At 40.6% G+C, this 23,341-nt stretch overlaps 1 protein-coding gene across 1 annotated transcript in view; it reads left to right on the top strand.

Moving 5' to 3' along the window:
- Igf2bp3 (insulin like growth factor 2 mRNA binding protein 3) overlaps window positions 1-23,341 on the top strand; it is a gene marked incomplete at its 3' end in the record, with an annotated part of 173,543 nt that overhangs the window by 116,860 nt on the left and 33,342 nt on the right. The window contains exons 5-6 of the mRNA XM_023709852.1: window positions 10,953-11,004; window positions 11,096-11,159. Of these exons, the coding sequence (XP_023565620.1) occupies window positions 10,953-11,004; window positions 11,096-11,159 (116 nt within the window). The remainder of the gene's footprint in view (window positions 1-10,952; window positions 11,005-11,095; window positions 11,160-23,341) is intronic.

Genomic DNA, 23,341 nt, shown 5'->3' with positions numbered 1-23,341 from the left:
TTTTGTTTTCTTGGTGCTGAGGACCAAACCCAGGGCTTTCAGTGTGCTAGGCAAGCATTCTACCACTGAGCCAATCCCCAGCCCCTAATTTATTTATTTATTTTTTTAAATTTAAGTTTTTGAGACAGAGTCTCTGTAGTATAGGCTAGCCTTGAATTCAGCAATCAGCCTGCCTCAGTCTCCTGAGTCCTGGGATTACAGGTGTTCACCACTATGCCTGGCCAGCTTTTGATTTTTTTTTTTTTTTTGGCAGAACCAGGGATTGAACTCAGGCCCTTGTGCTTGCGCAGGAAGCACTTATTCCACTGAGCCATCTCCTCAGTCCCTGCATTTGATTTTTTGAAGATGGCCTTTCTTTCTGGAGTCAGACGGAATATGTGTTGTTTCTATTTTCATTTATCTAATGGCCAGAGATGTTGAACATTTTTTTTCACGTATTCACTATTTGTACTTTTTTTTGTATTTAGTTCAGGGTCTACAGGGTCTCCCTACACAGATGGGACTTGTAGTGGTCCTCCTGTTTTTAGCCTCCAGCATTGGGATTACAGGCATGTGCCAACACGCCCGGTCTCACTATTTGTACTTCTGCAAAGTATCTGTTCATGTCAGTTGTCCCCTTTTTTACTGGGTCTTTTATTTTGGAGGCTGATTTTTTTCTTTGAGTTCTTTGTATATATTCTATGTATTAGTCTTCTCTCTAAGGAATAACTGGCAACACTTTTTTTCCATTTTTGTAGATTGTGTCTTCGCTCTATTTTCTTTTCTGTGCAGAAACTTTGAAATTTGATATGGTACTGTTTGTTGGTTCTTGATGTTATTTATGACTTAGGCAACTGGGTTCTGTTCATAAAGTCCTTTCCTGTGCCTATGTCTTTAAGAGTTGTATCTATTTTATCTTCTAGCAGATTGTTTCTGTCCTAACATTTAGATCTTTGATCCGTTTTGAGTTTAGTTCGGTGCGTGGTGAGAGATACAGGTCTAGAGTCGGTCTTCTGCATGTTCTTTTGACCCATGTCGTTCTTGTGCCAGTATCATGCTGTTTTTATCACTGGGGCTTTGCAGTGTGATGCTTCCTGCTTTCCTCTGGTTGCTCAGGATTGTTTTTGCTGTTCTGGATCTCTTCTGGTTCCATCTGAATTTTAGGATTGGTTTCTCTAGTTCTGAGAGGAACACTGTAGGTATTTTGATTGGGATAGGGTTACGTCTCTATCTTAGTGTGGAAATAGGGCTATTTTTACAGTGTTCTGCCAGTACTGTTCAGGAACAGAAGATGTCTTTTTATTTTCTGATGTCCGGTTCAGTTTTCTTTTTCAGAGGACCATAGTTTTTACTGTAGAGGTTGTTCTATTCCTTTGTTAGGTTATTTCAAAGTATTTAGTTTTTGATGCTACTGTGAATGGTATTGTTACTGATTTCTTGCTCAGTGAGTTCATTAGTGGTGTATAGAACACTTGATGTTTGTGTTGATTTTTTATCCTGCTTATGCTGCTGAATTTGGTTATTCTAGCAGTCTTTTTAGGTCTTCTCTGTAGAGGATTGTGTTGTCTGCTAACCGTGACAGTTTGACTTACTCCTTTTCTATATGTATTCCTCTATTTTCTCTTGCCAGATTGCCCAGACTAATGTTATGATTATTGTATTGAAGAGGAGTAGTGATAGTGGGCATCCTTGTTTTGTTCCTGATTTTAGAGGAAAAGCTTTCAACTTTCCCCCAGTTAATATGATACTGAGTTGGGTATGGTGGTGCACACTTACGATACTAGCACTGAGGAGGCTGAGGCTGGAAGATCACTGCAAATTTGAGCCCAGCCTTGCCTACATAGAGTTCAAAGCCAATCTGAATTACATAGTGAGACCCTATCTGAAAAAAAAACAAAACCAAAAAACAACAAATCTGATGTTAGTTGTAGGTTAGAAAAACAAATGATTTTTAATTATATTGAGATAAGATCCTTCTGTGTCTATTTCCTTCAGGGCTTTTTATCATGAATGGATGTTAGGTTTTTGTCAAAGGCTTTTTCTGTGCCTACTGAGATGATTATGTGATTTTATTCCTAGCTGCTTTTTCTGTGGTATATTACATTATAGATTTGCATGTGTTGAACCATCCCTGCATGCTTGGGATAAACTTGCTTATGATGTGTGATCTTTTTGATGATTTGTTACATTTAGTTTGCCAGTATCTTGTTGAGAATTTTGGATCTGTGTTTATTAAAGAGATTGGCCAATAGTTGTCTTTTTCGTTGGATCCTTGTCTGGGTTTGGAATCAGAGATTAGTCCTCTGAGTTTATAGCTAACTGTAATGTGGGAAGTAAGCCTGGTTGGAGGAGGCGGGTCACTGGGGCACAGCCTGTCAGGGTTTCCCTCCCCCACTCCTTCCTGCCTTGCTTGTTGCTTCCTGTCTGTCCTCCCGGAGCTCTTTCCCCTCTGCCCTGCAGCCCTGCCTTGGAGCCATCCACCTGTGGACTGAAACCTATACAAACTGCGAGCCAAAATAAGCCTTTCCTCCTTTAGTTTGTGGGTCTTTCATTGTCCCAAAAATGAGAAAGTAAAGCAGAGGAATAATGGCATTAGGTCTTCCCTGAGGTTTTTCGTAGAATTCAGTGGAAAATTTTGGTTGTAAGGCTGGGTGAGAAGGCCTCTCCTTTTCTTTTGCTGTGTCTGCCACACTGACAAACTATATGACTGTAGTTTAGTCTCATGTGACAAACATTTTGACATGGTGGGATTATGTTTAATGGCAGATTTTATATCCTGTTATGTTTTAAACATTCTTTTTGGTCTTTTTGAGACAGTTTCACTATGTAGTCCAGGCTGGTCTCAAATCGAAACAGTCCTTCTGCCTAAACCTCCTGAGTGCTGGGATTACAGGTGTGCCCCACCCAGCCATTCTTCAATTTTTTTAAAAGAGAGCTAAACCATATACCATAAAATGTACCCTACTGAAGCATGCAATTCAGTGGTTTACTATTGGGTATATTCACAAGGCTTGGCACTGTCACTAATAAGAGTTTAGTTTGTACTTAATTCTTATGGCTAGAAATTATTCTCTTAAGTGACTATCACATACTGTTTATTCATTTATCAGTTAATGGACATTTGGTTGAATTTGGTTATTCTAGCAGTCTTTTTAGGTCTTCTCTGTAGAGGATTGTGTTGTCTGTAGAGGATTGTGTTGTCTGCTTCTCTGTAGAGGATTGTGTTGTCTGTTTTTAGTATGGGTGATAGTGTATGCATGTTTTGTGTGAACATAGTTTTTCACTTGTTTGATGTATACCTAGGATAGGATTGCTGAGTCATGTGGTAATTCTAGTTTTGTTTTGAGGAACTGCTGTTATTGTCTATAGCAGCCACACCATTTTACAGTCTTCCAAGCAGTATTGTATGTATTGTTTTTTCTACATCTCTGCCAATGCTTTTTGTATTTAAGAATAAGATCTATTGTAGCCATTCTAATGGGTATGAAGTGATTTTTCCTCATATTTGTATCCCCCCCCCCCCCGAACTGGGGATTGAACTCAGACCCTTGCACTTGCCAGGCAAGCGCTTATTCTACTGAGCTATCTCCCCAGCCCCCAATTATGGGCATACTTGTAAAGGTATCTGGAGAGGATCCTTTCTAAACTCAAAGTTGTTTCTTTCTTGTTGAATTTGGGGAGCAGTTTGTTCAAAAGCATCCTAACTTTATACTTACTAGGAGGTTTAATGAGTGTTTAGAAATTAATGTTTGTTGGGCCGGGGAGATGGCTCAGTAGGATAAGCGCTTGACTGACAAACGCAAGAATCTGAGTTCAGTCCCCAGTTCCTCCCAAAAAAAAAAAAAAAAAAAGAAATTGATGTTTGGTAGTACCTTCATTTGATTCAGATATAGTACTTAGGGCTTGAAATATGGGCTAGAATCACCAGGCCTGTTGATGTACTCCTGCAATCCCAGCTGAGGCAGGAGGATCACAGTGAGTTCCAGACCAGCATGGCCTACAAAGTGAGCTCTAGGCCAGCCTGAGCCGCATAGCAGTCTGTCTCAGAAAGACAAGACATATAAAATAGATTATGGAGGTAGATAAAGCTCTTTGTCTGTGAAAAGAGAACTTTGGTTTTCCAGGTCAGGTGAATCCAAATATGGACTGAACTGGTGTCAGTCTCTATGTTTGTGCTTTACTTAAACTGCATGGGGAAATGAAAGGACGTATTAGACTGAGTGGTTAAGGCTGTGGCTTGTGGACTCTGGCAGCTGTGGTTTGAATTATGTTTCTAGCCCTTAACTATCCCAACTCCTAACTGCCAACCTCTCAGTGGTGCACTTTATCCAACTATAAATCGGAAATGTCACCTCATGGGTTTGTGTGGATTCAGTGAGTTAAAGCAGATCAGATATTCCGGATGGTGCAGATGCTAGAAAGCACTCAAATGTTCACGACCCAGTGAAGGCTGGTGTGGCTGGAGAGGAGCCCTGCAGGTCACACAGGGACTCAACGGCAGTCTTTAGGTATGTGGGGGTCTTGTGCAGAATACGAAAGGAAATCCTTAAGAGTTCAGGGAAGGGTGCGACTTGATAAGCTCGGCTTTTAATAATTTTCGTACTCCAGAAGGCTGATACAGGTGGATTGCAAGGAGGACCCCGGTTTAGACAGTTTGGGAATTTAGCAAGACCCAGACTGAAAAATTAAACACACACAGACACACAGACACAGACACAGACACACACACACACACACACACACACACACACACACACACAGAGGCAAAAAACAGGTCTTGGGTTCAGTCCCTAGCTAGTACCACAAAACAAAGATCAGTTTAGCTCAGCACTGTCCAATAGAAATGTAAGTCACTCACACTCACATGCTCCTGCTCTGAGTGCCTTGGAAACACTCTGGATTCCTCTGATCCCATGACATTTTGGAATCCTCACATGCTCCCTCAGGATCTGTCTGCCTCAGCCTCCTCACGTCAGAGGCTCTCACTTGTACATGTTAGGATTGCTAGAAGGATGTGAGTAAAACTTTGCTCCGTACAGCTCAAACTCTGGAAAATCATGTGGAATGGTAGGGCTGCTAGGGCTGAGCTGCTTCTGGGCTTCTCCCATGCCAAAGGAGACGTGCAACGAGGCTGGAGAGGGTGGATGCGCTGTGTGCGCAGGCCTCTTCAGCAGCAGGTCATTTTCAGAGTTGGGTGTAGGGGAGCAATTTGGGTGTTGCCCAAATCATTATATTAATATTTCAGAGAAATAGTAAGATGATTTGATATTAATTTTGATCCAGTTTACTGGAAATGATTATTGAGACCCTCAATACTTGTGTTTTTACTTGGGTTTTTTTTTTTTTTAATTTTATTTATTTATTTGTGTGTGTGTGTGTGTGTGTGTGTGACCATCTCAGCCCACCAGGGGCCGGGGCTGGCTGGCATGTGGTGCTGGGGGATTGAACCGCGGTCCCTGTGTCTTGCTGAGCTTGTTCTAAGTAGGTGCTTTAGACCACTGAGCCATCTCACCAGCCCCTTTACTTGGGTTTTTCATAGAGCTAGACTTCCCACAGATGGGGATAAATGGCCAAAGTTCCTGGGATGATTCTGACAGGTAGTTCTGTTCCTGTCAAGTGTTGAGCTGTGTGTGAAGAAAGTTTGCTTCATCCTGTGTTTCTATCCCTACAGTGTTGATTCTGTGGAGATGTTTCTCTCTTGTTGAAACAAAGAACAGTCAAAATGACAATTTTTCTTGTGACCAATCTTTTCCCATGAATGAAACTGGTTTTAGTGTTTTTACACTAAAAAAACAGGGTGAATGTGTTTTGTGGTTTGCTTTTTTTTTTTTTTGGCAGAACCGAGGATTGAACTCAGGACCTTGCTCTTGCCAGGGAAGTGCTTATTCTACTGAGCCATCTCTTCGGCCCCCTGTGGTTTGCTTTTTTGAGTTAGGGTCTCCCTTTGTAGTTCAGGCTGGCCTTGAACTCAGGACAATTTTCCTGCCTCAGTTTGCTGAGTAAATACTGGGATTACAGATCTGGGCTGCTACGCCTGGTCTTACATGCATGTTTTGTTAAGGTTTGTTGTGTGGTACAAAGATATTAAATGTCCTTATTTTTAATTTTTCTTCAATTTCACTGTGGTTTTGTAACGTTTGTGACTTCTGCTTTTTTGGGTATAAATTCATAACAAATACCTACTAGTTTCAATTACTGTGGACTTGTAATGGACTAAAATTGGCTTCATTTTGCTGTTGGGTGAAAAAACTATTCTGTGACTTAAAAAAAAAAAACCCTTATGTTTTCTTGTTCTTCACTGGGCAAAGCCTTGACTTCAAAGGTAAGACGAGATCCTCTCTTAGAGGCTGGGTAGCTGTACTGAGAGAGCTTCGCTGAAGGGATAACTCATTCCCCAGGGCCTTTCATACAGATTGATGTATTTGCTGTGATGCCCTGTAGTATTCCCTTGTTTTTGGAAACACAGAACACAAATCTAACATAGGCAAATAAGGAAGGCTTGGTATATAATGTCATATGTATACAGTATAAATACTTGGTGGCCTGATCACTGAAGCCAGTGTGGCTATGAAGAAGAGATCACTTGTGATATACATCATTGAGGTTAATAATCACTGGCCTAATTGGGAGAATAAAGATAAGAAAGATTATAAAATGATACCGCTTTCATTTGCAGGATCAGATATTATGAAAGCAGGCAGGAAGAGCACTCACCCCATTTGACGGCATCACTGGAGCTTATGGAATGTGTGGAGGTTATGGCCAATGTCAGGAGCTGATAGCCGTACTGACGTGTGGACAAATAACATTAGCAATTTGAAGCCAGTGAAGGGTAGTAACTTCCGGCAGGAGCACAGTTTTGGGCTGCAGGCAAGCATGTTGGTCATCTAGAAAAAGTAATCAGTGGAAGATTTGCTTCTTGTCCTTAGTAGTTTGCAGTTTGCTTCGTGCCCTGATGGTGGTATCAACTGAAAGGAAGCTAGTTTGGTGGAATGTAGGGCTGGTGGGGAACAGTAGAGGAAATCATACAGCTTTCTGCTGTGTCTATTGGAATGATCATGTGTATCTGTAAATAGACTGTGAGTGGAGAGAGGCATGGAGAAACTCCATTATCGGAGTGGTAGTGATGGCTTCATGAGTGTACATTTGATTCCAAATTGGGTCAAGAAGGAGTGGGGTATAGCTCATTGGTAGAGCACTTGCTTGGCATGCAGGAGGCCCTAGCTTGTGTCTTTAGCAACATAAAAAAACTCGGGCTCTTAGTTTTTAAATTAATCTAAGGAGCTTTATTGAGATAAAATCCACACACCATACAGTCCACTGTGTAAAGTGTGAAGTTCAGTGATTTGTGCTATCAGAACAGATACATTTGACCATCGTCACAGTATAAGAAGATTTTGAACACTTCAAAAAGAAACCATTGCCTGTACCCTCCTGCTCTGAATTTATCAAGAGTAACTTGTGTTTACTCTTGCAGACTTCAGTGCATTGGTGGAGCATGGTAGTTTATCAGTCCTGCTTGATATGAAAGAACATATCCAGACAACATCTGATTTCCTTTGCAATAGATCAGAGAAAAACTGTTCAGTAGTTTGAGGTGGTAAACCCTTTTGAGATTTAGGGATCTTTTCATGGTGTTGACAGCCTCCCCCAGTTGTAGTTATCCCTAAAACTTGTGTAAAAACCAGGCCTGGCAGTGCACATCTGTAATCCCAGCACTGTGCGAGGCTGAGGTAGAATTGTAAATTTGAGTCCAGCTTGGGCAGCTTAGTGATTTAGTGAGACCCTGGGTCAAAATCTTAAAAATAATTTAAGGAAAAGGAGATCTTGGGAGCTAATGTAGTACAAAGGTCCTGGGTTCAATCCCAAGCATTGGGTAGAAAAAGCCAAACAAAGCAACAACCACAAAACAATTTATGCATAAAACTTCGGGCAAGACATCAAAGATCCTCTAGAAGCCACGTACAGTATGAGTATGTCAGCTTTGGATTTATTGAAGGTACAATTTACATACGGTGAAGTTCATTATGCTTAGTTTATTTATTTATTTATTCTTAAAAAATATTTTATTTATTTATTTATTTTGTGTGTGTGTGGCCAGCTCAGCCCACCAGGGGGCGGGGCTGGCTGGCATGTGGTGCTGGGGGATTGAACTGTGGTCCCTGTGCTTTGCTTAAGCTTAGCTTGTTCTAAGTGGGTGCTTTAGAACACTGAGCCATCTCACCAGCCCATGCTTAGCTTATTTGATTGTAGTGTATAGTTGCCTTTCTGGCAGTTTTACCCACAGTACAACCAGTAGCCATGATATATAACTGTAGAAATAATTTTATTAAGATGTTAAGCCACATACAATACACAGTGAAAAATTTTGAATATATTTTCTTGATTTTTTTTTTTTAAGTATATGTATCAACAGTATAATTCCAGAACTGGGGAGGCTAAGGCAGGAAGATCACTGTGAGTTTGAGGCCAGACTGAGCTACATAGTGAGTTCAAGGTCAGCCTGAGTTACATAGCAGTAGAATTTTTTTTTTTTTTTTGGCGCCGAATGACCTCAGGGCAGTTTTGGCTGGCTTAAGTTGTGGGGTTGAGCCACAGCAACCTGAGCCTGACTGCTTTGTTGAAGCAGCCACTTAAAGAACTGAGCTAAGGGGCAGGCCCCCAGCTACATAGCAAAAACCTGGCCTCAAAACAAACAAAATCCCTTTGCCAGTGGAGCTTTTGGAAAACGTTAGCTTCATTAGCATTGTTAGTATATGTTTAGTCAACATTGTTTATACAGCAAGGTATTTAACTTCTGTAATGTGTCTAGAGTAATAAAAGTTAAGGTGACATGAGCTAAACTGTGGAAGCTAATTATTAATTACTGAAAAGATTGCATTTAGGCAGAATTAAGAATAATTACTCAAATAAACATAGCAGTGGCTTCCCACCACCACCTTCACTACTTCTGCTTCTCCACAGTTGCTATAAATGTCAATAAACTGTCAGTGTGACTTTTATTTAGTGTTAAAACCTCAATGGTACATGCCCTATAAGAGGATCCTTCCTTATTGCCTTAATTACTTAAGAGAAGATGAATTAAAATACCTTATTAGAACTCTTAATTACATAGGAAATGACATCTTAGCTATTGAACACTTTTTAGTCTTCAGTATTATAGTTTTTTTTTTTTCCTTTTAAGGAATTATATGCTGTATGCTTTCTCTTTGATTGGTATTGTGAGAGGTTTCTTTTCCTATTTATTTTTTTGAGACAGAGTCACTATGTCCTTAACTCACTGCATAGCCCAGGCTGGTCTACAAGTCATGGCAGTCTTCCTGCCTCAGTCTCCTGAGTGCCAGGATTACAGGTGTGCACCACCATGCCCAATGACGATTTTTTAGTCTATACATAAAAAATTTCAGTGATCAAGACTCTGTGTATTGCAGGTTGATCTCTGTGAACAGGAGAGCACTTCGGTAAGAGTATTTTTTCTAATGAGCTCTTCCTGGCTTCCCTCCTTTTTTCAAATATTATAAAATATGTGAGTTATCTTTTTGTGCCTGTGTATTCTAGGTGATGAGGATCGACCAGTGAGCAAAAAATTCCTTTTCTCATGGACAGTACATGACAGCGACTTAAACAGATGAATGAAATTTTAATGCAGTATCATTAAATGCTCAGAAGAAAAATGTAAAACTTAAGTTTTATGATTTAATGGTGGCTATGAATGCAGTCAAAGATTAATATGTTTTTATTGGTATAACTCACTCAAGGGAAATTCACTAAGTCAACATAATGTGACAGAGCAGTCCATGCATGTACAAGTATGTATTAACTTTTATTTGATGGGAAAAAAACCTCATATTCTAAAACAAGCCTTGTCAAGGATTTCAAAAAAGATAATGTATAAGATAAAGGATCATTTAGAAGAAGTTTCTTAAGGTTCAATAGGAAATTACCATAAAAACTTGTCATGCTTCTTAATAGTTTACTGTGTCCTAGAACCAGCAAACATTTTCAGAAGACTGATCTTCAAGTTTTGCAATTAAATTAACGAGTAAGTGGTTTGTTGTAAATTTATGGAAAATTTATACTTTTTTTTTTTTTTTTTTGCGGAACCAGGGATTGAACTCAGGCCCTTGCGCTTGCTAGGGAAGCACTTATTCCACCGAGCCATCTCCCCAACCCAGAAAATTTATACTTTTCAAGAAAATTTTACAGTTCTTAGAAGAAGGGCAGCTCGGTTTGGTTTTTTTGATGAATCAGACTTGCAGTTTATATTATAATAAATATATAGTTAATGTCTTAATAGACTCTCCACTAGAATAATATATAGTGTAATAATACAGCTACAGGAAAAATAATGACAACCATTTCGTACTTAAATTTTCTGGCCTGGTGTAGATTCAGAAGTGTTTACTACTTTTTATACCTTAGGCTATCCACACATTATTGCTACTTATTTTAATCTTTAACTCAAGTTTCCAGGTAGAGTGTTGAGTGGGCTTCCTTCATTTTGCTAGTCAGCCTCGAGACAGTTCAGTTGCATTTCACTTAGTAGAGCTCTCCTGGAAAGTTGCTTGGAAAGGCACATCTTCCAGATAAAACCAGTCCCTGAAGGCAGCCCCTTGTCTCATGATTTGTGATCAGGAGGCTGTAAGACGATGTGTTCGTGTGTGTCACCATCTCCTTCAGCCTCGAGAGTCAGCCAGCCAGCTCTGGCTGTTAACACTACCAAGCTGCATAGTACTTCTTAACCAGAGAAAAAGTACAATCAGGACTCAGGGATGGGTAGGAGAGGGAGGCCCATCCAGCGTGCTCTTTCTGCTGTCTTGAGTTCTATAGTATGAAGTCCCAGTGATTTTTTTTTTTTTTTTTTTTTTCCTTCTCTTTCTTTTCCATCACAACTAGTGATTTAGAAACATATCTGCCCTGGCTAATAACTTGGGAAACTCAAAATTTATAATTTTTTCTCCCCCTCCTGCTAGGTGCTGGATAGTTTACTAGTCCAGTATGGAGTGGTGGAGACCTGTGAGCAAGGTACTTGTCTTCTGAATTGCTTTCAAATTTGTAAAAGGAGGGAAATAGAAAGAAAACTGACTTGTATTTTTTGTTTTTTCTCTTCCTTTAGTGAACACTGACTCGGAAACTGCAGTGGTAAATGTCACCTACTCCAGTAAGGACCAAGCTAGACAGTAAGCAATTTGAAACTTTGTATTTATATGTAATAACTAGGGTAATTATATTAACTTACATTTTGTGGATTTCTAGATGGAGAAAGGCCAGTAAGTGGCAAAAACAACTTTATTTTGTAAATTTGGACACTGCAATTATTTCTTTTTAAGCTTGACTGTCTGTTAAGAATGTGTATTGGGCCAGGCAGGATGGTCATGCCTGTAACCTTTCTAGCCTGAATTACATAGCGATGGTTTGCCTCAAAAGATGAAATATAATATGGGGCTAAGGGTATAGTTCGGTGGTAAAGCCCTTGTCCTAGTATTCATGAGGTCCTAGGTTATAGCTCCAGTACCCTCATCCCATTAAAGAATATACATTGGATAAAACTGTATTGAATTTTCAATGTATCTTTCATACTAATTTGGAATGGTATAGTATGAAGCTGAACTATACCTTATAGGCAAAATGATCTAGGTACCATTTCCAAATTATGTGACTTTTTCTTACTACTATGATGTATTGTTGCTGTTTTATCTAATTCTGGTAAGTTCATTCTGTGTTAAACCAACAATAGTTGAATGTCTTCTTACTCTCTTCATTCTCTATTGATCAGTATTGTCAACTAGGAGTAGACAGACATTGAACCAATGTAACCTTTTATATTTATGGATAAAAATATATTCCAATGGATTTAACAAGTCTTAACTAATCAGTCTCCCCTGGAAAAAGATAATTCTGTAGGCTTTGAATGACCTAAAACACTGACTGAGCACTAGAAAGAGAAAATGATTTCACAGGCCTCTGACAGCTCCTCTGAGAACATAAGCACAGGCAAATGGCATACCTACTACCTGACAGCACAAGGGGGTGTCAGCTGACAGTGCATATCTCGAACACCTCAGTTACAGTGCAGGCAGAAACTGATTCTGTCCTTTCAGAGAAAAGTGAAAATAAGTTAGCGGACCCTGACCCCTAAAGAGGAAAAGTGAAGTTAAGTTTCTGCTAGATTCCCAAAGGCAGTACCCACTCATGGAGGGGCTAGGGAAGAAAACATAAGCCTGGAAAGGAGAAGGAAGTTCACTTAACACAAATAAAACTTTATTTTAAAATTATCAGTTGCTCATAACATTGTCACTGAGACACAATACCTGACACCACAACAAGGGAGGCTTAGTTCATGTTTCAGCCTATAATTGACTGACTCCAAGGTAGGACATGGGGGCAGAGGGCCTGAGGGAGGAGCCAGGAAGAGAGATGTACCTGCCAGGTCACATCTGCAGTGGTCTGCCCCTTCTGACCACGCTCCATGTCCTAAGTACAGGTCAGCTATGATGTCTCCATAATCCAACCACCTTCCTAGCATAGGCGGCTTCCAAACACATGATTATTTTAGATCTAAAGCATAAGAGTAATACTTGGGGCTTGAAATTTAAAAAACTTAAAAATCTATGTAGTGCACCTCTTCTTCCTAGCATTATTTTCCATGCTTTATCCTCTTGGAGATAATCATACGTAAGATAAATACATGCTTATCTTTTCCTTCCTTTTTATACAAATGGCAGTGTAACATTTGAGTGTTTTGCACACGTTTCTTTTATTTATTTATTTGTGTGTGTGTGTGTGTGTGTGGCCAGCTCAGCCCACCAGGGGGCGGGGCTGGCTGGCATGTGGTGCTGGGGATTGAACTGCGGTCCCTGTGCTTTGCTAAGCTTGTTCTAAGTAGGTGCTTTAGACTACTGAGCCATCTCACCAGCCCCTCACACACGTTTCTTATAGTTCCTTAGAATATGATTGTGTGGCTATGGGATGAATTACTTATCCCAAATTGGATATTTAGGTTGTTTCTAGTCTCTTACAATTAGGAACAGTGGTGTATAGAATCCTTTTATTATGTGTTACTTTGCATGTGTGTGAGTATATCTATAGATAAATTCTTAGAGGTAGAATTGTATTTTTGCCTTGTTTTTGGTCTTTTTTAATTTTACTGTACTTTTTTGGTTGAATTGTTTTTTAGGGGAGGTTTATTTTTTTGTTTTTGGTGCCGAGGACTGAACCCCGGGCTTCCAGCTTGCTAGGCAATTATTCTACGAGTGAGCCAAATCCCCAGCCTCCTAGAAGTGTATTTTTAATTGTGTTAACCTTTATAGAACTTGAACTAATTTAAATTCTCATGACCGGACTGGTGAGATGGCTCAGTGGTCTAAGGCACCTACTTGGAACAAGCTTGGCAAAGCACAGGGACCGCGGTTCACTCCCCCAGCACCACATGCCAGCCAGCCCCGCCCCCTGGTGGGCTGAGCTGGCCACACACACACACACACACACACACACAAATAAATAAAATAAAATAAATTTTCATTCTAAAAAAAAAATTTCTCATGAGCAATGTGAGATTGTTTCTCCATACTTTCCCCAATACAAGATTTTATCCAACATTGCTAGTCTAGTAGGGGAAAAGCGATATTTCGCTGGTAATATTTATTTTTCTTACTGAGGCTTTTACTGTGTTTTAAAACTTTTTTTTGCTCCTGTTGGTATTTTTTATTCATTCTTGTTTTTTCCTCACTAGTACTGGGCATCAGTCTGGGTGCCATGGTTTTCTGTTTTTGTTTTTTGAGACAGATTTTCACTAAATTGCCCAATCTGGCCTTAAACTTGTGATCCTCCTGCCTTAGCCTCCTAAGTAACTGGACTTATAGGAATGTACCATTGTGCCCAGCCTATTAAATTTTAACAGTATATATGAAGTCTTGAATGGTATCAAATTGTCATGAGAGTTAAGTTGGTATTTTATAAATTTTGTTCTTCATGTGTCATTAAGAAGAAAACTTCCCTTTTAAGCCCGCAGTAGAGTAGGAGATAAAAGGTGGGGGCAGTGGAAAAAGAGGCTCTCTTTGTCTTGTTTCACTCTTTCCAAGGTTTATATTGAGTACTTGGTAGAGCCAAGTCCTTGTGTGTAGAAAATAGGAGATCAGAGAATAAACTCAGAGGTACTTGGAGGTTGTCAAAGGCCTATCCTAGTTGACTTATTTGGAAACTTACACTGAGCTCACAAGGTTAAGGGGAAAAAAATACCAAGTTGGAAAAAGTCAACTTAACGTTAAAAGCGAGAATGTATGTTGGAGATGCAGCCTTTGAGAGGCACACAGGGGCCAGGGAGTTGGCATTTAGTCCCCCTGCTTTTTAGTAAGTTTCAGGGCATGAAGAATTTAAGAACAGGAAGGGCAGACTTGTTGGTCGAGGCAGAATCATTGTTGAATGTAAGCCTGACATGACTGCCAGCTGAATGTGATGTTATTGTTGTAAAAATTACATATAATGATAGAGGATGGCAGAGTCCTACTGATTCAAGGAAGGTTGTCAGGAATTGTGATTTTGGTCATATAAACAAGTATATTAGGCATTTCAAAGAGTGAAGTAGTTGTAATAGTTCCTGTCGAAATACTCATCTGTTAAGTTTTATTAAGCACTAACAATTGAATGCAGGTTGCCAGTGAGTAAGGACGGCTTTATCTAGCCTCTCAGCGGTGAAAAGAAAGTTCTGTGTTTGAGGAGAAATCCCCTGACTGTAGTTCTTAAGTTGTCCTATAAGATTGTGGCTCCAAGACTTCCAAAGATCAAAGAGAATTAGAAAACTGTTAAATACTTAGAGAAAGTTAGTAGGTCTAAAGAATGGAAAACTCAATTTTGTAACAACGTTATGAATTTTTTTTTTTCCTGGCTGGCTCAGAATGCCTTCAGGACAGGTTTGAGTCCTGGGGATCGAACCACAGCAACCTGAGCCTGACTGCTTTGTTTTGAAGCAGCCACTTAACCAACTGAGCTAAGGAGCAGGCTCCCAATGTTATAAAAATTGTCTGTTAAAGTTTTCTAGTTTTTTTTTTTTTTTTTTTGCGGAACCGGGAGTTGAATTCAGGCCCACTGAGCCATTTCCCTGGCCCCATTTTTTTTTTCCTTTCAGAGGGTGTTGAATGTGCTCTCATTCTGGGAGCGTAATGTATTTTGAGATACACTGGAAAGCAGGGGAGTGTATAGCTCCTGCACGTAGGCACTCTCGATGCCAGAATCTTGGCCTCTGAGCTTTGGTTTTCTCAGCTACGGCATAAGGATTAAAAAAAATAAATATGAGGCCCGGGAGACGGCTCAGTAGAGCAAGTGCTTGCCTGGCAAGTGCAAGGGCCTGAGTTCAGTCCCCAGTTCTACTAAACAAACAAACAAATACCAAAGTATGTGGAGCTAAAGCTGGTAGGTGAATCACATAAATTAAAAAAAAAACAAACACAAGTATGTTCTAGGTATTGTGGCAAGTGGACAGCGAGTAAATAGTAACTGTTAAACTGTTAAGCCCACTTATCCTGGGCTGCTTCTGGAGCAGTGTGATGCGGCTGCATCTGGGAAGGCTGGTATCTCCAGGACATGCTCCGCTGATGCCCAAAAGTCAGCTTGATAACTGCTTGCTGCCTGAGCCAACATGGGTCGTCCTCCCCCACTCCCATGCACCCTCTGGCAGCTATCACTCAAATCTTCATGTCATAAGGGCCACAATGGTATTCTTAGTTGAGCTCTTTTCTTAGTGTCTACTCCTTGGAAGTCTCTGGGACTGGGAAGGGCCTGTGAAGGTATGTGTAGAGCACGGAGGTCTTGAGGATACATTGCAGAGGGCAGCTGCTGGCCCTCGACTCTGCCCCACTTTGCTAGCTGGAATTTTGGTCAGGTTAATTTGGCATGGTTCATCACCATCTCTAAAATGGGACTGGATCCCTTAGTGGGTGAGGCTGTTGAGAAGAGCTAAGATAATGCCTTTGACACATTGAGCATCATGCCTAGTTGGGAGCTCGGAAGTTAGCAGTTCTTGGGCCTTTCCCTGAGGCGTCTACTTGCTGCTGGGAATACCCTGCTGTCCTCTGTCCTCTGTACTCCAGATAATGATGGCCACTGATCCTGAGGCGTTAAGGACCTAGGTGAAATATTTGCAGCTGACTCTTTGTTCCTTAAAGCTCTGTGATTGCCACCTTTAAGAGCACTCCTCCCGTATGCTTGCGGCTCCAAGTTAGACTTTAACATGGAAATTTCTGCCACCTTGTGGCTGAGAAAAATGAAGGGTTCATAGCACCCGAATTATCAAAGGTACAAATGTTGGTTTTATGCTTATCTTGAATTATTAAATGATTAAAGCAATGAAATTAATGAAAAAATTTAAAGATAATTAGAGAAGTGTGAGTTTAGTGAATGAACTTGGAGCAAAAGACACGTAAGTCTGCAGCTTGTCTGTTTACCTCTGTCTTCCAGGGGCACAGACAGAGCTGTCAGGCCAGGCAGGACTCTTGGGAGGATTGGTCACCAGTGTCAAAGAAATAGCCTCCCTGAATGTGTAGGTGTGTAGTTCTTACACTTTGTCTTCCTTAGGTTTCTTATTTCTGATGATTGTTTTTGTTAGACAACACGAATGCTTGTGCTTTGAAATTCATCCTGCAGCTCCTTATATGTCAGTGTGAGGACGGTATAGGTATGTTTAGAAGTGTTTTAAGCCATTTGGCTAATGGATGGAAGAAATTTCTACTTAAACTTTGGAAAAAACATGTAAATAGGTTGACTCTAAGATAAAGCAGTAATACAAAGGAATTTCTTTCTTTCTTGCAGAACCAGGGATTGTACTCAGGCCCTTGTGCCTGCCAGGCAAGCACTTATTTTACTGAGCCATCTCCCCCGCCCCAGGAATTTCTTGACACTGAAAGATAAATACCAGTGGCCAGGGAGATAGCACAGTAGAATAAGCGCTTGCTTGGCAAACGCAGGGTCCTGAGTCCAATCCCTGGTACCGCCAAAAAAAAGAAAGAAAGATAAATAATATTAAACTTGCCATAGTTTCCCATAGATATTGTTCCATAACTTTCAAAAGGTCATTCTGTAAAATATTGTGAGGGCACCCCCTGAAATTATATTTTGAGACAGAGTCCATGCTGGCCTTGAACTTTCATGTAGTCCAGTCCTTTTATTTTTGGATTTTGTGGAGGTTTTTTGTTTTGCTGCTGTTCTGCTTTTAGAACCAATTTAATCTGATACTGAGATTTAATGAAATTCCAGAACACTAAAAGTGTTCCTCACAAAACTAGAGAACACAACCTTAAAATTCATGTGGAACCAGAATAGCAAAAACAATCCTAGACAGCAAGAGCAAAGCAAGAGGCATCCCAGTACCAGGTTTGCAGTTACTTTAGAAAGCTACAGTGATAAAAACAACCTGGTACTGGCACAGAAGCAGACATGTGGGTCAGTGGAACAACAGAGGAAACAAAAACGAGCCCAGGCACATTCAGCTATCATCTTTGGCAAAGGGCTCAAAAACATAAACCAGAGGAAAGATACCCTCTTCAACAAATGGTTCTGGGAAAACTGGCTGTCTGTATTGCAGAAGATTGAATCTAGGCCCATGTTTCTCACCATGTACTAAATTAAAAATGAATCAGAGATATATTAAAACACTGTGCTAGAAGATGTGTAAACTGTTGAAAACACAGGATTAGGCAAGAACTTTCTGAACAGAACACCAGTTACACAAGGAATGATATTGAAAAGTCAGCGAGATCATATAAAATTAAAGGGTTGTAGGTTTTTTGTACCAGAGATTGAACTCAGGACCTTGCGCTTGCCAGGCAGACACTTAAACTGCTGAGCTATCTCCCTGGCCCCAAATTAAAAAGTTTTGTACAGGAAATAACCAACACAGTGAGGAGGTAACATGTACGATGGGAACATTTTTTTTGCCAGCTATTCCTTAGAGCATGCATATCTAAAATATATAAAGAACTCAAAAATAAATTCTTCCCCCATAAGAGACCCAGTCAAAAAATGGGCAACTGAAATGAACACATATTTCTCAGAGGAAATACAAATGGTCAGTAATTATGTGAAAAAAAAAGTTCAGCATCTCTGGACATTTGGGAAATGCAAATTAAGACAGCACTGAGATTCCATCCTCAGAAAACATGGCCGTCATCAAGAAAACAACAATGCTAGTGAGGGTGTGGGGAAAAGGAAACCTGCATGGGTAAGAGGAATGTAAAGCATTACAGTTTCTATGGAAATCAGTGTAGAGACTCCTCAAAAACTAGTAATTAAGTTAAACCCACCTTTTCCCTGTCTTGGTATCTTCTTAGAAGAGGTACAGACAACATATTACAGTGATCCATGCCTGTGCATGTTTATAACATCACAAAACCAACAGACGAATAAAGAAAATGTATTTATACACAATGGAGTACTAGTCTGTCATAAAGAAGGATAAACTTCAGACGTTGTAGGGAAATAGATGTACTTTGAGACCATAACATTAGGTGAACTAAATCAGACATGTAAGTATAACTATTGCTTAGTTTGTTTAAATGAGAAAGCCAAAATATAAAGAGCAAGATGAAAAATAGATGAATCTAGGAAATAGGGAGTTAGATCTTTTGCAAAAGTGAAGGTGAATAACGGAGAAAGGGGAAAGGAATGAAAAAGATTAAGTTGTGTTAGCTACGTGCACCAACTCTCCACGAGGAATATAATCATTATATACACAAACATGTACCAATAAAAAAAAAAAAAAACTGGGACAAAGTACCAGTTCATGAAGCTCTTTGTAAAAATTGGGCTGCATCCACAATTATGTCCTTAACGTATACCTGTAATGTATTACCTGGCTTTTGATCATTGCTTCTTTTAAAATGAATTTAGAACAGGGTCCACAGGGTGTATAGGGTCTCACTACATAGATTGAACTCATAGTGATTCTCTTGTTTTTAGCCTCCCAGCTGCTGGGATTACAGGCACATGCCTTCATGCCCAGCCTCAATCCCTTTCTCAGTGCACCCTGCGTCAAGGGCAGGGCTGGTTGATCATTACTTCTGAGTGCTATGTATTAACGTCTTGCTCTTTGTATGTCTTAGTGTGTTTTCTGCAGCTGCCATTGAATACCACAGACAGATTTGCAAAGCATAAGGTTTACTTGGTCCACAGTTTTGACGCCTGGGCAGTTCAGACTCAGGTAGCTGCGTCTGGTGTGGTCTTCCTTGCTTTTGGGGATTCTGTAGAGCTCTGCAGTCGTGCAGGTCCTCATGCAGCAAGGCAGCCTGTCCTAGCTCAGGCCTGTCCTCCTCCTCCTCTAATTAAGCCACAGTCCCATTGGATTTTAGTATCACCCTTATGGCTTCATTGACTCTAATACCCTCCCAGAGAGCCCAAATATCATAACAGATTTAAGTTTTTACCCTCTTAATATGTCACAGTGAGGGTCAAATTTCAACATGAGTTTCTTTGGAGATATCCAGACAACAGTGTTGTATTAGAGTTGAATTTATGGCTTTTCAGGAACAGGGAACTTCATCTTGTTAGGACCTGCTGAGACATAGCAGTGGCTTCTGACAACAAGAAAGTGGAGACAGGAGGATTAGGAGTGTTGCCCAGTGTTAGAGCATGTGCTGAGGGTGTGACTTGAAATTGGAACATATGCTGAGCACTCACAAGGCCCTGAGATAAGGCCCTGGCACCAGAACCCAAGAGCCCCAGTTTTTAGTTCTGCAGGTGAGCTGGCTAGGACCATGAAGTGTTCCGGCTGGAACAGGGCGCTCCCCTCTAGGCACCCATACTCTTTTTCACTTTGGGTCAATTTACGTAGAGTCCTGGAAGTTTGTCTTCTCTGATACTTTTTTTCTTCTCTGCCTCCCACGCACTCCCAAATAGAACTGCCTGTCCTGGCAAAGCCTTTTTGTATTCTAAACTGCAGTTTGCACCAGCAAACTTTATACCAGTACAGTGAAGTGCTGGCACCCAGGAAAATTTATTCAGTATCTTGTGCATGATTCTTAAGATACAACAGAGTGGAGTTGGGTAATGATGGAGACAGGATTCTGGGTAATAGACATTGGATAAATGTCTTCAAGTTCTCTTAGGCTGAATGTGTATGTTTTGAATAGTAACAGTGACAGTTGTTCATTTCATGTCTTGCACAGTATGCATGGTAAAAATATTGTTAACAGGGACTGGGGAGATGGCTCAGTAGAATAAGTGCTTCCCTGCCAAGCGCAAGGGCCTGAGTTCAATCCCCAGTTCTAAAAAAAAATATATTGTTAACAAATTGGAAGAACTCGGAACACTAATGTAGCTGAATATCAGACTTTAAATTCACACACTGCAAGTATTCAGTCCTAAAAAAGGCATTGCTTGACAGTTAGCTCTCCCTTACACTTTTCAGCAGTATCCACGTGTGGAGCACCATGTGAGGGACGGGATTCTGCTTCAGTGACAGCAGCCTGGCACACAGCAGGGCTGTCTGCTTTCTGCCTGGAGTGGCCTGAGTTGGGGACTTTGGAGGCCAGAAAGCACTGGGTATTGCAGACCTATGCCATCATCTTTTTTTACAGCAGCACAGTGAAAGGGGTTAGCACCCCTGCCCATCCCCAAGAATTATTTCTTGGCACTCAGGTGACTTAGAGCCGGACTACACAGAAGTGCCTGGTAATTATGTGTTTGCCATTATTATTAATGGAGAAGAAGATGAGTCTTACATCTGTGTCACTTACGAAGCTCTTAACCCTTTTTGCAACATTACTGATTTAATTCCATAGTCAAAATGTACTTCTGAAGCTAGCAATACTTGGTTTTAAAATGGAAAAAGGTGCTGGTGAACACTGAATGGTACTGCCTTTTATGCCAAAGATGTAGCTTTTCCTTCATTGGGTTCAGGCTTTTTCTTTTAAACTCCTTTCAGAAGTATGGATTGAACCCAGTACCATACATATTAGGTAAGCACTCTTATCATTGAACTATATTCCCAGCTCTTTTTATTTATTTATTTATTTTTTAAAAAGTGTTTATTGTGTGTGTGTGTGTGTGTGTGTGTGTGTGTGTGTGTGTGGCCAGCTCAGCCCACCAGGGGGCAGGGCTGGCTGGCATGTGGTGCTGGGGCATCGAACCGCAGTCCCTGTGCTTTGCTTAGCTTAGCTTGTTCTAAGTAGGTGCTTTAGACCACTGAGCCATCTCACCAGCCCCCCAGCTCTTTTTAATTCTTTCGATTTTATTTTGAAACAAGTTCTAAATTGTCTAGACTGCCCTGGAAGTTTCAGCTCTTCTGTCTTGGCTTCTCAGTAGCTGAGATGCACCACTGTGTTCAGTGGGGGTCAGGTTTTGTTTTGCTTTGAGAAATGAAGAGCAGTATCTTGACCTTCACAAGGGCTTAAAGTTGCTTTGAATCTTTAGATGCTTGAAAACTTCTGTAACTCTAGCTTTCTGTAATATGTACTATAAATAATAAAAGTTTTCAGTTGCTGTCTGTCTTTAGAAGAAACCACAGCATTTTGGGGCCTTAAGCCACAGTGCCTTAAAAGGTCAGGATAGCAGGAAAGCAAAGCATGGTGTGTTAGGGTTCTGTTGTCAGGACGTTGATAACGTGGTTCTGTCCTCTGACACTTAGGAAAAGAAGGCCCGCTGACACGGGAATATAGCAAGACGTTGTATTTGAAGAAAAGCCACAAAGCAGTGTACACTACGATCCCAGCTAGGCTTTTGAGGAAGAGGCTAGCATGTCCCCACATTCATACACACTGCAGACGCATTGCAGTCCTCCGCTGACTGCCAAGAGCTTGGCGTCGACGATTGTGACAGAGCCACTTCTGTGTCTCTGTGTGACTGGATCTCTGCCAGTGAGGACTGCATGTGTTGAGGAAAGAGGCAGAATCTGGGTCTGACAACTCAGGGGCCTTGGTTCCTGCTGGGCTGGGGCACTCCTGTTCCATACGCCCCTAACCATCTTCTGACCTGCTTTCATGTCAGTGAGGAAGCGAAATATATCTACAAATTAGGGAATGAGCACGCAAGCTAGAAATGGCCTCCAGGAGCACCTGAAGAGATAATTATTATTTTTTACTTATTTTTAGCCTTTTTAAGACAGGGCTTCGGGGCTGGGAAGATGGCTCAGTAGAAGAAGCACTTCCCTGGCAAGTGCAAGGGTCTGAGTTCAATCCCAGTTCAAAAAAAAAAAAAAAAAGACAGGGCTTCATAATACAGTTTGGGCTGGCCTTGACTCACTTTGTAGCCCAGCTGGTCTCAAGCTCATAGCAATCTTCCTGCCTCTGTCTCCTGAGTGCTGGGATTACATTTGTGTGCTGCTATACCCAGCAGACATTTTTATGCCTGTTTTTCTTTTCCTACGTGTACTTTTTTTTTTTTTAATTTTTTATTTATGTGTGTGTGTGTGTGTGTGTGTGTGTGTGTGTGTGGCCAGCTCAGCCCACCAGGGGGCGGGGCTGGCTGGCATGTGGTGCTGGGGGATTGAACCGTGGTCCCTGTGCTTTGCTAAGCTTGTTCTAAGTAGGTGCTTTAGACCACTGAGCTATCTCACCAGCCCTGTACTTTTGAAATTATATATACATATATATGCCTCATTCTCCCTTTTATGTAACTGTGGTAGAATACAACAGTTTGGCTAAATGTTATAGACATAATGAAAACATGAAGACACCAGAGAGTACATGTATCCTCCTACACCTGATAGAATGTTGGTAGAGAAGTCTAGGGCAGGATGACTGACTGCAAAGAGCACCTGGTGGGCCCTGGAGCCACTCCTGTGTTCTTGTCATGTGTTCACCTTGCGGAGAGTCACTGAAATGTGTGCCTAAGAATTGGGTGCATTTCCATATAAATTGTATAAAGTTGAAAATGAGAGAAAGAAAGCAAAATTATCCCCAACTAGGTATCAAGTGTGATGGATAGAAAATGCCTTCTCCTCTCCCTTACTTTCTCCTTCTTCATTCCCTTTTGTTCTCTTTCTTGTTCATCAGTTCCTTTCTTCCCAAATCAGATCATAAACTCGTCAGGGACCACTGTTTTCTCAGGAGCTAGCCCATAATAAATTAGTGAAATTTAACTGAGTGTTAGGATAGATATATAGTTACATTCTCTTAATGAATACAGGGATTTGTTCTAATGGTGTTTGTAAGTAGGATATCATGTCCTCATCTTGTACAGCAATTAATCACTAGGAAGAATGTATGCAATGTATTAATTATTGAAACTGACCTACCAATTTGATTTGAAACTGTCTCACTGCTATTTGTTTCTCAATAAAATTATGGAAAAAAAAAGAAATTTAATTGAGTGACTATTTTGACTACTGCATTCTACCTATCTTCTGTGTTTGGGAAATACTTGTCCATTGATTCTT

Source organism: Octodon degus, unplaced genomic scaffold (assembly GCF_000260255.1).
Source record: "Octodon degus isolate 3935 unplaced genomic scaffold, OctDeg1.0 scaffold00015, whole genome shotgun sequence".
Lineage (NCBI taxonomy): Eukaryota > Metazoa > Chordata > Mammalia > Rodentia > Octodontidae > Octodon > Octodon degus.
This window is presented reverse-complemented; position numbering and strand designations above follow the sequence as displayed.